Source organism: Sphaeramia orbicularis, chromosome 9 (assembly GCF_902148855.1).
Source record: "Sphaeramia orbicularis chromosome 9, fSphaOr1.1, whole genome shotgun sequence".
NCBI classification, from domain to species: domain Eukaryota; kingdom Metazoa; phylum Chordata; class Actinopteri; order Kurtiformes; family Apogonidae; genus Sphaeramia; species Sphaeramia orbicularis.
In genome coordinates this window covers 26369703-26381955 of record NC_043965.1, presented here as the reverse complement: position 1 = coordinate 26381955, position 12253 = coordinate 26369703, and the positions used below count along the sequence as shown (strand labels likewise).

General features: G+C 43.6%; 1 protein-coding gene across 1 annotated transcript in view; it reads left to right on the top strand.

The window, feature by feature from the left end:
* The window catches only part of fam222aa (family with sequence similarity 222 member Aa), a 49148-nt gene that overhangs the window by 19040 nt on the left and 17855 nt on the right, over positions 1-12253 (top strand). The window contains exon 2 of the mRNA XM_030143710.1: positions 6299-6441. Within this exon, the coding sequence (XP_029999570.1) occupies positions 6345-6441 (97 nt within the window). The 5' untranslated portion in view covers positions 6299-6344. The remainder of the gene's footprint in view (positions 1-6298; positions 6442-12253) is intronic.

Here is a 12253-nt window from a genome sequence, read left to right as displayed (position 1 = left end):
ACTGTGTTTTGAGCTTAAAGCTTAATGAGTTTTAAGTTGGTTTCAGTCAAACATTGTTTTACAGTTGCTTTGAAATAACCTTCAATCCTTTTGCCAGCTACTGTGTAGTGGGTCTGTTTGTGCTTTCTGACATTGTGCCTTCCCAAACATGTATTTCAACAAAAACCTTTCTGATGATATTCCTTGCATGTGGCGTAGTCTTGTTCGTGAAATGCAGAGTTAACGCCATGCAAATCCTGATTTAAAAGTCAAGATTTCAAGGAATCATTATACTTACTTACAGTATAATTATAGTATACCTATCTTTAATATAGTTGTATTACTTATAACAGACTGTAAAATCAGAGGTACTTAGTTTTTGTTTATTCTGATCAAAAGCAATACTTGACAAAGCAGGTTGTGTACTAAAATGGTTGCAGTGCCAACGTAGGTCCAGGTGCCAAGTGGAGCCTGAGCTGGACTGCCGGGGTGAATCAGTCTCTCCTATTACAGTCGACAGCCCCGACCTAACAAACAGCCCTATAAACTTTAACCACCTGTGGGCTGGTGTCTAAGAAAACACTCTGATTGGTTGGCCTGTGGGAGTAGTTCACAAACTGTAATTACACTGCAGCAGACAGACCAGTACCAAATTTTAATTTTAGATTGAATCTCAGGTAGTTACGGAAAAAACATATAGTTAATATTCCAACATAGTTAATAATATTCCACCAAAACTAAAAACTAAAGTTGCTTAATAACAAAGTTCAAACTGTGTGTGCAAATCTAAATTTCATATCTGCTGGACTTCTGCTGTTTTGCATTCTTTACATTTTGAGTGTGGTTGCTACAGTGCCATTATTTATCATTAATGAAACCTGGCCCAGCACAAAGATGCAGCAGTTGGCTGTGAAGTCAATTAGTCCTCATTGCTGTTACAGGGTTGACATTAGTCTGGGCAGTCGCATTTTGATTAGAGATGACAGACGACTCACTGCTATTGGACTGCCAGACATTCCTCACCCTTCTTCCCATGGGTGAAGCTATTGAAGCTGACTTGAATATGGAAACCTAACAGCTGAGTGTTTTTTGCCAAGATGTCCTTCATCTGCAGAGTAACCTCTTATAATATGACTGTGCAGCATACAAGGCTTTATAAGCCCCAATAACAGCGACATGCTGCACGGTATATATAAGACTCAGCTGTCAATATGTTATTCCAACACTGTATATCATGGCCATAATGCCTAAACTGTAGGCTTTTACACACAATGGCCTTTTGTTGTGCAGGTTATTTATTGTGCTGGTGTGAGGTTGTGCAGAGCTGGTGGGTGAGTGCATCAGGGGCTTGTATTGTTAGGGAATCAGTGGCTCTTGTTTGTGGAGCTGGGAGGGTTTGTTAACAATGCCTTTTTTATGTCCTGGAGTGTGTGCCTGTCGGCAAATGTCCCCTCAGAATTTTGTTTGTGTGTTGTCTTGTTGCAGTGTTTGTGTGCGTAGATCAGGGTCAGTGAACATAACCCTCTCATTGTGTGCCATGTCCAAATAGACCAGTTTTATATCAGGTACATGTGAGCATTAGTGTGTGGATGTTTGAATATACAGTATGAGTGCAAATTATTTAGTATGGATGTGTGGGAAAGTGCCGAGCCGAGGGGTTTACTGCCAGTCCTCCCTAATGGAGCCTTTCACCCTCCATTCATGTGACGGTATGGTGACGGAGAAGGGGGAGCTGGGGATTAAGGGGTAGAGGCAGTGCCTTGTTAAAGAAAAAGAAAGGGTTTGAGTGTGTCGATTGGATTAACTTGTTTGGGCTTATTAAGAGGGGAGACACAGCAGCTTGTTAAAAGCACTGCATGGGGCGTCCCACAGCGAGACGGCAGGGTCACCATTCAATTAGGCTGAAGCCCCGCCCCTGCTCATTGTGCAGGCTGTCTGCCAGGCTCCCTGGCCGTACTGGTACTACACTGGAGACACTAAGGGCCAAGTAATGCTAGAAGAAGGGAGTCAGTTTGTATGATTTGATGTCTGAACAGCCCTATTTGACATTAGGTTGGATTATTGCCATCATGGCTGAAGAGAGGCATAATATCATTTAAACATGGGTATAACAGCTCACACTTTTAGGCAATCTCTCTGAAAGACAGTGATAGTAGAGCTAGTGATGGTAAGACAAAATGTGACAGAAATAGTTGTGTAACAAATGAACAAAATGAGCCTGAGGCAAAGCATTTTGACAAGCTCTTGTGAAGTGAAATACTGGTGGTGCCTTAAATAAAACAGTCAAGCCTCTATAGAAGCTTGATAAGCCCTATCAAGCTTCTAGTATAGTATATTACTATATATTATTATTATTATTATTATTTGAATATTGTAAGTTATAGTTACATTTCCTCCTTTTTCATTTAATAAGACATTCTCCAATGTTAACTGATGTTTAGTCACAAGATACTGTCCATGTCACCTAACTGGAGGTTTTCTAAAAGTGCCAAAATTTTGATTTCAACAATGATGATCTTACTGGAGAAGCCTGAATAAACACACAATGCAGTATTTATTACTGGGTAGTTTTTTCCCCATGGTTTGGCCGTTTTGTTCAACACTGAAAACCACTGAGGTTTAAACCGTAGTATTAGCTACCTGATTCTTTCTTCCCTAAACATGCATAGTCCAAAACACACACATATACTGTTTATTCACCCATGACCACCCTGTTACACCCCACACTTGGCAGGATGCTTATCTGGGCAGACAGCTTTGGGCACAGGGAGCCATCTCCTCTGATCTCCTCTGCAGTTTAAGAACCTTTTAACTAAGAAATAGCCCTCTGCCAATCCGGCCGCCTCTTGATTCCGGCTTATTCCCTCATCTCATGGGACTGATCTTCCGCCCCCATTGCAAACCCTGCAGCAGCGTTAGCAGAACGGGAAAGAGCCGATAGACATCCTGGCTTTGGAGATATCCCCGTGCTGGTGTAATAGGAGACCTGTGAGTGGATTTGATGAGTGAGTGAAGTGCAGGTGGTTTTTCAAGCAGCGTGTCTGGTAGTCTGTGTGTAGTCGCTCACATTCTCCAGCACCTTCACAAGGATTGACCTTTGCATTATGGGGTGTTTGAGGGCAGCTGGATGATGGTTCATGGGGTTTTGGGTCTGAGATAATTTCCTGCCACTGATAGACATCTGCTAAGCAGCACAATAACCTAATAGGAGGAGATGAGGGGAAAGGGGGACATGACAAACAAGCCAAAGACTTGCTCCTTCTCCCTCACTCTTAAAGGCAATAATAGGAGAAAATTGGTTCTTGAAATTGAATTGAAAAAAGTGGGTCTCTTTCAGCAAAGTATAATGCCTCAAAATACATTTGGTGAGCAGCAAATGGAGAAAAATGGAGGGTAGTTATGCGATTGTCTTTCATTTCAGAGAGAGGAAAAACTGTGGAGGTATCCCCCCGTAAGACTAGCTTTTAGTCTCAATCTACACCATGTGTCCCCTCTCTCTCCCTCTCTCTCAACCACTACCTTTTAACAAATGGGCTGTGAGGATGGGCCCGTTGTGAAATTAGTATCCTCACAGAGAGGACACAGAGAAAGGATTATGTGAATAGCCAGTAATGAGCTCAAAGTGCCAGTGTGTTTGGGCCAGGCCTGCCCGTGTGTGAGAGGAAATGGCACTGCAAGCGACCTTTTTTGCTGGAGCACCTGGCGAGAAATAGAGTGGCCCCTCTCTTCCATCTGCAGTGTGTGTGTGTGTGTGTGTGTGTGTGTGTGTGTGTGTGTGTGCATTTGTGTGTGTGTGCTTTAAAGAGAGTGAATTGTGGAAATAAATAGTGAGTCTAAAGGTTTAATTTTCTTATTCTTAGCAAAGCAGCATTTTCATGAACACCCTTTTTCTTTTTGTATTTGATTAAAAATACACTTTCTGCTTATAGTGATTCACACATCAGAGTATAAGGTCAAACTTAATGTCTTTTTTTTTTTTTTTTTTACATTTTTTTTTATTATTATTAAAAACGTCTTTTAATATATGAAATAATTTAATGGCAGTAATGATGCACTTATCTGTAACTCTGATCTTTAATTATTCAAACCAAAAAATAATTCAGCCTCTAATTAAAGCAGCAAGATGTTTTGAATTTTTCTGTCGTGCTTCCTTCCACCATTTCTTAACCCAGTCTTTTGTTAAACTGTTCAGGCAAAACAGCAGCAGTGAATATGGGTTGACATCTCCTAGGTCTTTTTAGAGAGAGGAATCTGTATGAATAGAAATGCTAAATTTCATACAAATTCAACACTTTTTCACATTATATTTGAAGGACTAAGTACATATGCAGCATATCATAACTAGGTGTATCTGGTGTTTACATATGGTAAGGTAAAAAAAAGATTTATAAATGGAATATTCTAAAACTAACTTGATTTCCTTTTTCATAAAAATCTCAGTAAACTATCTAAAGTGAATGTTTATTCTGAATTTCATTACTGATATGGTGGATTTTGTATTTAATTTTCAGTTTTATGCTTTGTATACTTGTTTCTGCATGCTGATGAAATGCTTTCATATATTCCATCATTTTCAAAGACTAGTGTGATTAACTGCCTTTATTAGTGAACTACTATGTCGTGATTTTTCACTGGTGATCTACATTTAGCTTTATTCCTTAAATGAGTGAGAACATGAGCTGGTGCTTCATGGACTGCCATTAATTTATCTTGTAATCATTGTAATTGCTTTCTTTCATATTAAAATGATAATCTATAAAACTAAGTAATGGACTGATGGCAGGTGGCTAAATGTTCATTTAGTGATTCACTGAGAAAATAAATAACAGGGGACAAGCCTGTGACAGGCGCATGAGAAATCATTTTTCAATAATCTGCCACGCATCATGGCAGGAGACGCTGCTCCTGACAGCATAGATGAAATATTTGCCTCTGTTCTTTGTTTTAATATGGGAGTAGACTGGCCCAGATGGAAATGATAGTGTTTCATAATGATGCATTTTGGACAAGAGACTAAAACACATGCAGGGAGAGATTAAGGCCACAATGCTTTATGCACAGCCATGCTTTTTAGGTGAGAGTGGGTTTCTGTAGTGCACTCAGAGCTATGTTTCCTGGAAGCAAAACAATATCCGACAAGTGAAATACAGAGGAGTGAATCTTGATCCTTATCATATAAAAATACTTCCTGGTCCTAAATGGTTTGCTTTAACTGTTCTCATTTGGCACATAATCCAAGTAGAAGACTTTGTAATCAGTCATCATTGTGCTATGTGACACTGGTATGTTGCTGATGAATGGCACCTTCCATCGTTCTCGATTGTTGGAGGTTCTTAGCAAGGGAGCCATGGGTTTTCTTTTTTGTGTGTGTGTGTGTGTGTGTGTGTGTGTATACATATATATATATATATATATATATATATATATATATATATATATATATATATATGTATATGTATGTATGTATGTGTATGTGTATATATATGTATGTATACACACACACACACGTATCCATCCTGTGGTGTCCTGTGGTTCCACTGGGGCTGTGATGGGCTTTTTGAGAGGAAACTAGTAGCAACTGCCTCCCTGTTCCTGAGTGAAGATGGCTGTGGGGAAAAGAGGGAGTGTGGAGCTGGAGATTTATGGCCTAGAGGGAGATTGATTAGTGCCGTCACTAGCCCTGATGTACGGTTGGCAGTCTCCCCCTCCCAACCCATTGCATTTGCTCACACACACACACATGCAACCATACGGCACAGAACACAGCTACACATACATACATCCAGACACCGCTCAGTCCCCCAGGCCCTTCCTGACAGTCCCCCAGAGCTGCTGCATGTTAAGTTGTAGCAGACAGACTGCTGTTTTCTCAGCATTACCATTTTTTGCTGTCCATAGATAACGCCATCAATCACCACATACACACTGCCCTGAAAGGAATGTGCCTGAGTGTTGGTACTTTCTGTGTGTGCCTGCGTGTTTGTTTTGAGGACAGTCTCATAGACAGGAGATGTGGTTGAATGGCTGTGTGGATGTGCTGTTTGAAGCTGCAGAGTGACTGGCCTGGGCTCTGCTCTGAACCCATGTCAACCGTGCTGCCCCAGTGCAGGTGTGTGTTTATCATTCAGCACACAGAGCTCAGAGGCAGGCAGCTGTAGGCATGCTTTCCCAATTAAATCCTGGGTGAGAATCTTAGTGCATCTTGCCCAGAGCTAGCTCCTGCAGGCTTACCGGACACAGCCGTGGAGCTTTGACCTCAAATCAACCTGCTTAACTCACTCATAACATTCTTCTATTTCTCTTTCCCTGCTCTTTTCAGGTTGGCCGCAGAACTCCCCCGGCTGTAGAACTGTGCCCACCTCGCCATGCTGGCTTGTTTGCAGAGGAGGCAAAACCCTCCACCCCAGCACCCAGTGTGTACCAGCAAAACCCTGGAGCCACCACAAGCCCTTGGACGGAAATGTAAGTTAACAAAGTGACAGAGAGCAAAAGTTCAAAAGTTCAGTTAGCCCATAGCTAAGGAATGAGAGAGGCTTGTGTTTGTCATTTGTATTTAATCTATCAGGCATGGTGAATGATGGAAACAGGTAGTTAACCCTAACTGTGAATAAGTGAAGGAAAATAGACTTTCCGGTTTCTGTTGTCTGTCCCTGTGTTGCCTTGTTTCTCTAAGGAATTCTAAACAGTTTCATTCGCTCTGCACTTAGACCTTGGACTGCCATGTTGTTTGGCTACTCATTGTGAGGGGGGCTGTTTAGCTCTGCTGATTGTGCAGTCGTGGCAACAGGGCTGAACAGACAGTGTTTAACGTGCCTCACTGGCCCTGGGTGACCCTGAGGGTCTGTAAACATTTACAGTGTCTGGCCCTGGCTGTGCAAGCCGCCTGTAAAGCATGACAGCTGCTCTGTTTGCTCCCTGAGCACCACCCTGTCCACTCACAAAATGGTGTAAAGGGACAGAGATGAGCCAGGGTTGAAAATGGTTTCAGAGCTGGCAAAACTAGTTCTAACCAGTTTGGGATTAGAGAGCCGAGACAGTCAGGCATCTGCAAGGTGAATTTCTCCCCCATTTTGTTAAAGCTTATGGATAAGCCCTTTACAGTGAGAGTCTGTTTTCTGATGAGGGGCAGAAAGACCTCTCCTCCTTATTGAACACTCCTAGAGTCTTTAGTGGCCTTTGTTTACATGGCAGACCTACAAGCTGATTAGACGGACTGGCAGGTAGAGAGCAGGAGACTACTAATTTAGCAGTTTTTACCTCAGTTTAGAAGGCTTACTGGGAATACCAGGTTTGGTGCTTCTGCGTTAGTGGAACATTGTATCTGACCTGTAACCATCTTAGGGAAAGGCTTTAAAGAGGCTCTGATTGGTGTAGGGTGAAGAAATAAAGCACTGCCGGCATTCTTTCTCAGCTCCTCACTGGCCAATTAACTACTTCTCAGTTCAACATCACACTCCAGTTGCCTCCTACAGAGAGTCACAAACAGCAAGGTGATGTTGGTACTGCCTCTGTCCTCAGATCTGAAGTTGTTTTTGCTAGTCTGTATGGATGTTTCATATGGAGCAATATAGGTGTGTTTGAGATACACAGAGCTCTGGGTGCAGTTGGAAGTTGCAGCTCTTCAGCTGAGTGGGGTTCAATCACGCTCACTAATGAGGTTTAGAGTGAGGTAAAGTGAAAGGGAAGACAAAAGGAAAATGAGCAAAATAGAATTAGAGAAACTAAAGATGGAGAGGAAGAGAGAAAAATGGAGGGAGTCCTCAACAGTCATCTTAATCGATTCCTTCCCTCCAGTTTCGCAGGATTAGCCCACTTCCTCTCAGGGTCCTTTATTGAGGAGCAGCCAGTGGGAGTCAGGACTCAAATCAATAGAGAAAAAGAACAGTCTCCAGTCTTCCCTTTGCTCTCCCTCTTACTGACCCTCACTGTCGGACTCTCCCTCTCCTTCTCCACCTGTTAAACCCTTTGATTGAAAGACTACCGCAGTGACTGACTTGAGGTTCATAATGAGGATGTTTGAACATAATAGCCTCCTTTCTGTCCTTGGAGGGGGAGGGAGGGGAGCAAGTGTTGGATTTCCACCACTGTGCAGCTCTTGGCCTCAATAAGGCTATTGTTCGTTCAGACCCAGAAGCGGTGCAGAAAAGCAGACAGTGGGTCTGACTGCAGAAGTGGGCACACTCAGGTCACCATGCTGAGCAGGTCCCCATGATTGATTGTTCATGGCCCAGTTTGTGCCAACATGGAAGGGGGTTGTGGGTAAGGTGACCTGGGCTCTCGACAGGAGGCTGAATACTAGAATACACCCCTCAAAGAGGCGGAGTGAGTGAGAGCACAGGAGGGGGATTACCTGGCAGTGAGGTAGAGGTGAACTGTGTCATTTGCATCTGCTGTCCTTTACACAAAAGTGGTGTGTGTGTGGGCAAGTGTGTGTGTGAGGTGGGGCAGCAGAACAGTTGGGATAAGAGGGCAAGGAGGGTTTTAGAAAAAGCCCCTGCATGCAGATGCCGAGTGGCTGCACAGTTCATTGATGCGACTCCCATTAAAAATCCCTCATACCCTCAATAAAAAAGGACTTAACTGGCTCTACCATCAGCTGGAAGCGTTCAGATCGGCTCGCCAGACAATCAATTTCCCCCAAGCGCACAGAGCTTAGCGGGAGAAACGGGAGGCGGAGAGCGGGATGTTTCCATTATCACAGCCCGCTCTGTGTCTGGGCTCGAGGGGGTGGGGTGAGGTACTGTAGAGCGCGGTGAGCAGGGGAGAGAAAGGAGGCAGCAGCAGAGGGAAGATGGGAAAAAGACAGACAAGTGGAGAAGAGAGAGAGAGAGAAGCTGAAAGGGAGACAGAGAAGCTGGCTTTTCAAAAAGCCATTGACCGCCTGCCCTTAAAAATATCATATTGGATTAGCCTCACAGGGGCGGCCTTTTGATATTTTTTTCTTTGGCCGTAGAATTAAAAGGAGTGCAGAGCATTACTTGAATTATAAATCATAGGCACTTGCTTTCAGTGCGACCAAATTCCGTGCATATGTGGTTGCACTCTCCAGCGCCAGCCCCTGTCATTTTTAATTAAATCCCCCCTTACGGGTGACATTTGTAGCTTGCCCCCACCTTCGTCCTCCCCTCCACGTCTCTCTACCACTGCCCTAGATGGAGACATGAAAGGCAGAGACGGCAGCGGAGCCAGGGCCTCTCATCGTGTTGTGCCCCAGAGAGAGGGCACCCATCCAGACAGATGAGAGAGAAAAGGCCCTGGAGGGGGAGAGGGGTGAATGGATGCCACTGACCCTGGCCACCTTTGGCCAGCGGCAACCTCCCTTGCTGCCCATCTCTCTCCTTGATCATTGTCCTCTACTGTGAAGTTCCAGAGAGTAGGGGTAAGTGTAACAGCCCTGCTCCTGTAGGGGGGAGGGAAATGCACCAGTCCAGTGATGACTAACACTGATGGCTGGACAGGAGGCCGAATAGACCCCACCACTACCCTCCCTCCTCCCTGGCCCAGACAGCAATTACTCTGCCACATGTCAGCTAAAGAATAACAGGTCCAGAATCCCACAATTGACTGGTTGATGGGGATATTTCAGCTTGGCTGTTCTCCAAAATAATATATTTTCAGATTTCAGCAGCTTTTCATTTCTAAATTAATTTATCAGCACTTATGTTTGTGCCAGGAGTGACATTCAGTAAGACAGAAAATACCAATGTCAAACTGGGTGTGCATGTTTGTGTTTTTAATCCTGGACCGTTCTAGATTTTGTACTTGTTAACCACACAACCCACTGACACTCCCATATTTGTTGTGTGATTGGACCAGACTTTTGGTTAAACCTGGGTGTTCCCTCATGTCTTTTAACCCTGCAGGGCCTGGCTGTAAGCTATACATACATAAGCACAAAGATTTAGTGTACCTTTAGTTTAGTTGCAATTACCTTACTTTACTCTTACTCCTTAAAACACACTGTCTTCATTCTAAAAGTGTGAGGAAGAGGTATTTAGATTTCTATAACCAAGGATCTCTGAACATCAAACACAAAGTGATTAATCAGTAATCTGGAACCAAACATGAAACTTATATTTTATTTTTGGAGCTTTTACTTTCCTTCAGAGTTACAAATCCTAATTAAGAATCCTCATAGTTCAACATAACTATTAACCAGACTGATTTATTGGTCTACCTCTAGGTTGAAGTTCAGAATATTCTTGAAATGTGCCTCGTACCAGAGACGTGTGTACATTTACACACATATAGACCAATCATGCAGCCGTAACTCTCTGTGAAATCACCCAGGAGGCCTGAGGTGCCAATCAGCCGAGTGTAGATGAGAAGTTCCCACAAGGTCTGATATCCCAGGTTCATGCCATGTCAGGCCAGGTTCAGCCCTCTTCCAGCTTGATCGACAGAGACAACCTGGCCTTGTCACACACAGCCTCAGGACATGACATGGAGGTTCACCTGGGGATTGTAGTTTTCCTAATAGCCCTGTGCCTCTGCAGGCTGAGCTGCCAGAACCATTAGTTTGCTTTGCTTTTAGCTGCTTCTCTTCCTAAGCCTCAGCTCCAGTGAGAGGGAATATGCTCAGGTAATGACCTCCAGCCAGCTCCACTCCACTATTGTCTGAAGCTGTGCAAGACATAACAGTGGAATTAGCTACCCATATCAAATTGCAGCATGTTTCTCCAATGGCTGTTATGTGGAAAAAAGAATGGGGAACGTTTGGAGTTGAATATTTAAATGTGGTCACGAGTAGCAGCAGAAATAACAACCTTTACCCTGATTGCCTCTGTACCCTGGAGGTGGGGGGCATAAAGTGGAACTGGGGGAAAAGGAACAGAGACAGAGCGAGGGAGAGAGAATCTGCATGCACTTGACCTTTTCCCACTGATTGAACTACCTCATTTCTAACTCCCATTTGGAATTCCACAGAGTGCCCACAGAGGCTGTGATTATTCCACAGTCTACAGTAGCGAAGCAGAGGTCATGAGGTATTTTTCATGGTGAAAGGTGATTGACGGTTATCTATGGCCCACCTCCTCTTGGATGCTTACTTATGCAATCTCATCTTGGGCCTTGTATTGTGATATGAAATGTCATTCATACTTTGATCACAGCAGTATATTACAATCCAGTGTGTTACTCTAGTGTATTGGTTTATTTTAGGGAAAGTGCGAAGCAGTATTGTTGGGATTAGTCTTACCTCATTCCTGCTTCAGCCTTTTCTGTCATGTTGGTGTCTCAGCGCTGGCACACACAGGATCATTTCCGGATGGTGGCATCCCACAGAGCCCTGCCTTCCCTCTGCCCTCTGCCTTCTGCTGTGAACACAGGGGGTGAAGCAATCTTATTGCCTTGGGAGGTGAGCTTGAGGAAGAGGGGCTCCGCTTTAGTTTTGGTCACAGCGGGACTTGGGTTGAAAAACAGGTTCCTGGTTCCAAAGCCTCCGAGCTGGCATTTGGGCATCCCAGGTGCACGGCATCGACACCCTCTGTCTTCGCCTGCCAGAGAATGGGGGTGGGGTGGGGGATGTGAGCGAGGGTACTGCAGTCCCTTGCTGTCCCACAGGAAATGACACACTGCCTGTGCCATCTCAGTGCTGTGTCCACCATGGAACGATCAAGAGAGGTGTTCAGGAGGTGTGGCACGCAGGATTTTTAGTGGTTGAGAGTAGTTATATACAAATTCTGAATAAAACTATTAATAGTTCAATATTTTGATTTACTATGTATTGTATAAGTAGATATGGCATTTAAATACCCAGTCTCTGTGCAGTGAGTGACCATAATCAGCCATGGTTTGCAGATTATTTAAAAGTGTAATTTCATGTTTTATTTTATTTACATAATATGCAGTTATACATTATCAAGTGTGCAAAATCATGTTAGTATTTCTTTTCATTTTGTAGAGAAAACATGTGACAAGCCTGTATATTATTTTATTCCATAAATTAAAACTACCATAGCTGCCTCTGTTAATTTCCACTTTAGCAAATTGGCCTGCACATTTAACCTCTCAGCCATGATTGAAATTCACAGAAGGTAAATATTGATCAGTATGTTGCTGCTAGGGGTCTCCTGTAAATGCTGCCATTATGCTGTGAAAACTCTCAAGAGGTTATGTGTGAACAAATTAAATTTAAAGTGCTGAGAGGAGAACAGTTTGGTATTTTGGTCTGAAGCAATCAACAGCTTGCTCCAAATTTCAATGTCATCCTTAGCTGTGGTTTTTCAGTCTGCTCTAATAGGGCAGAGGCTTTGGCAGAGAAAGCATGGGAGTA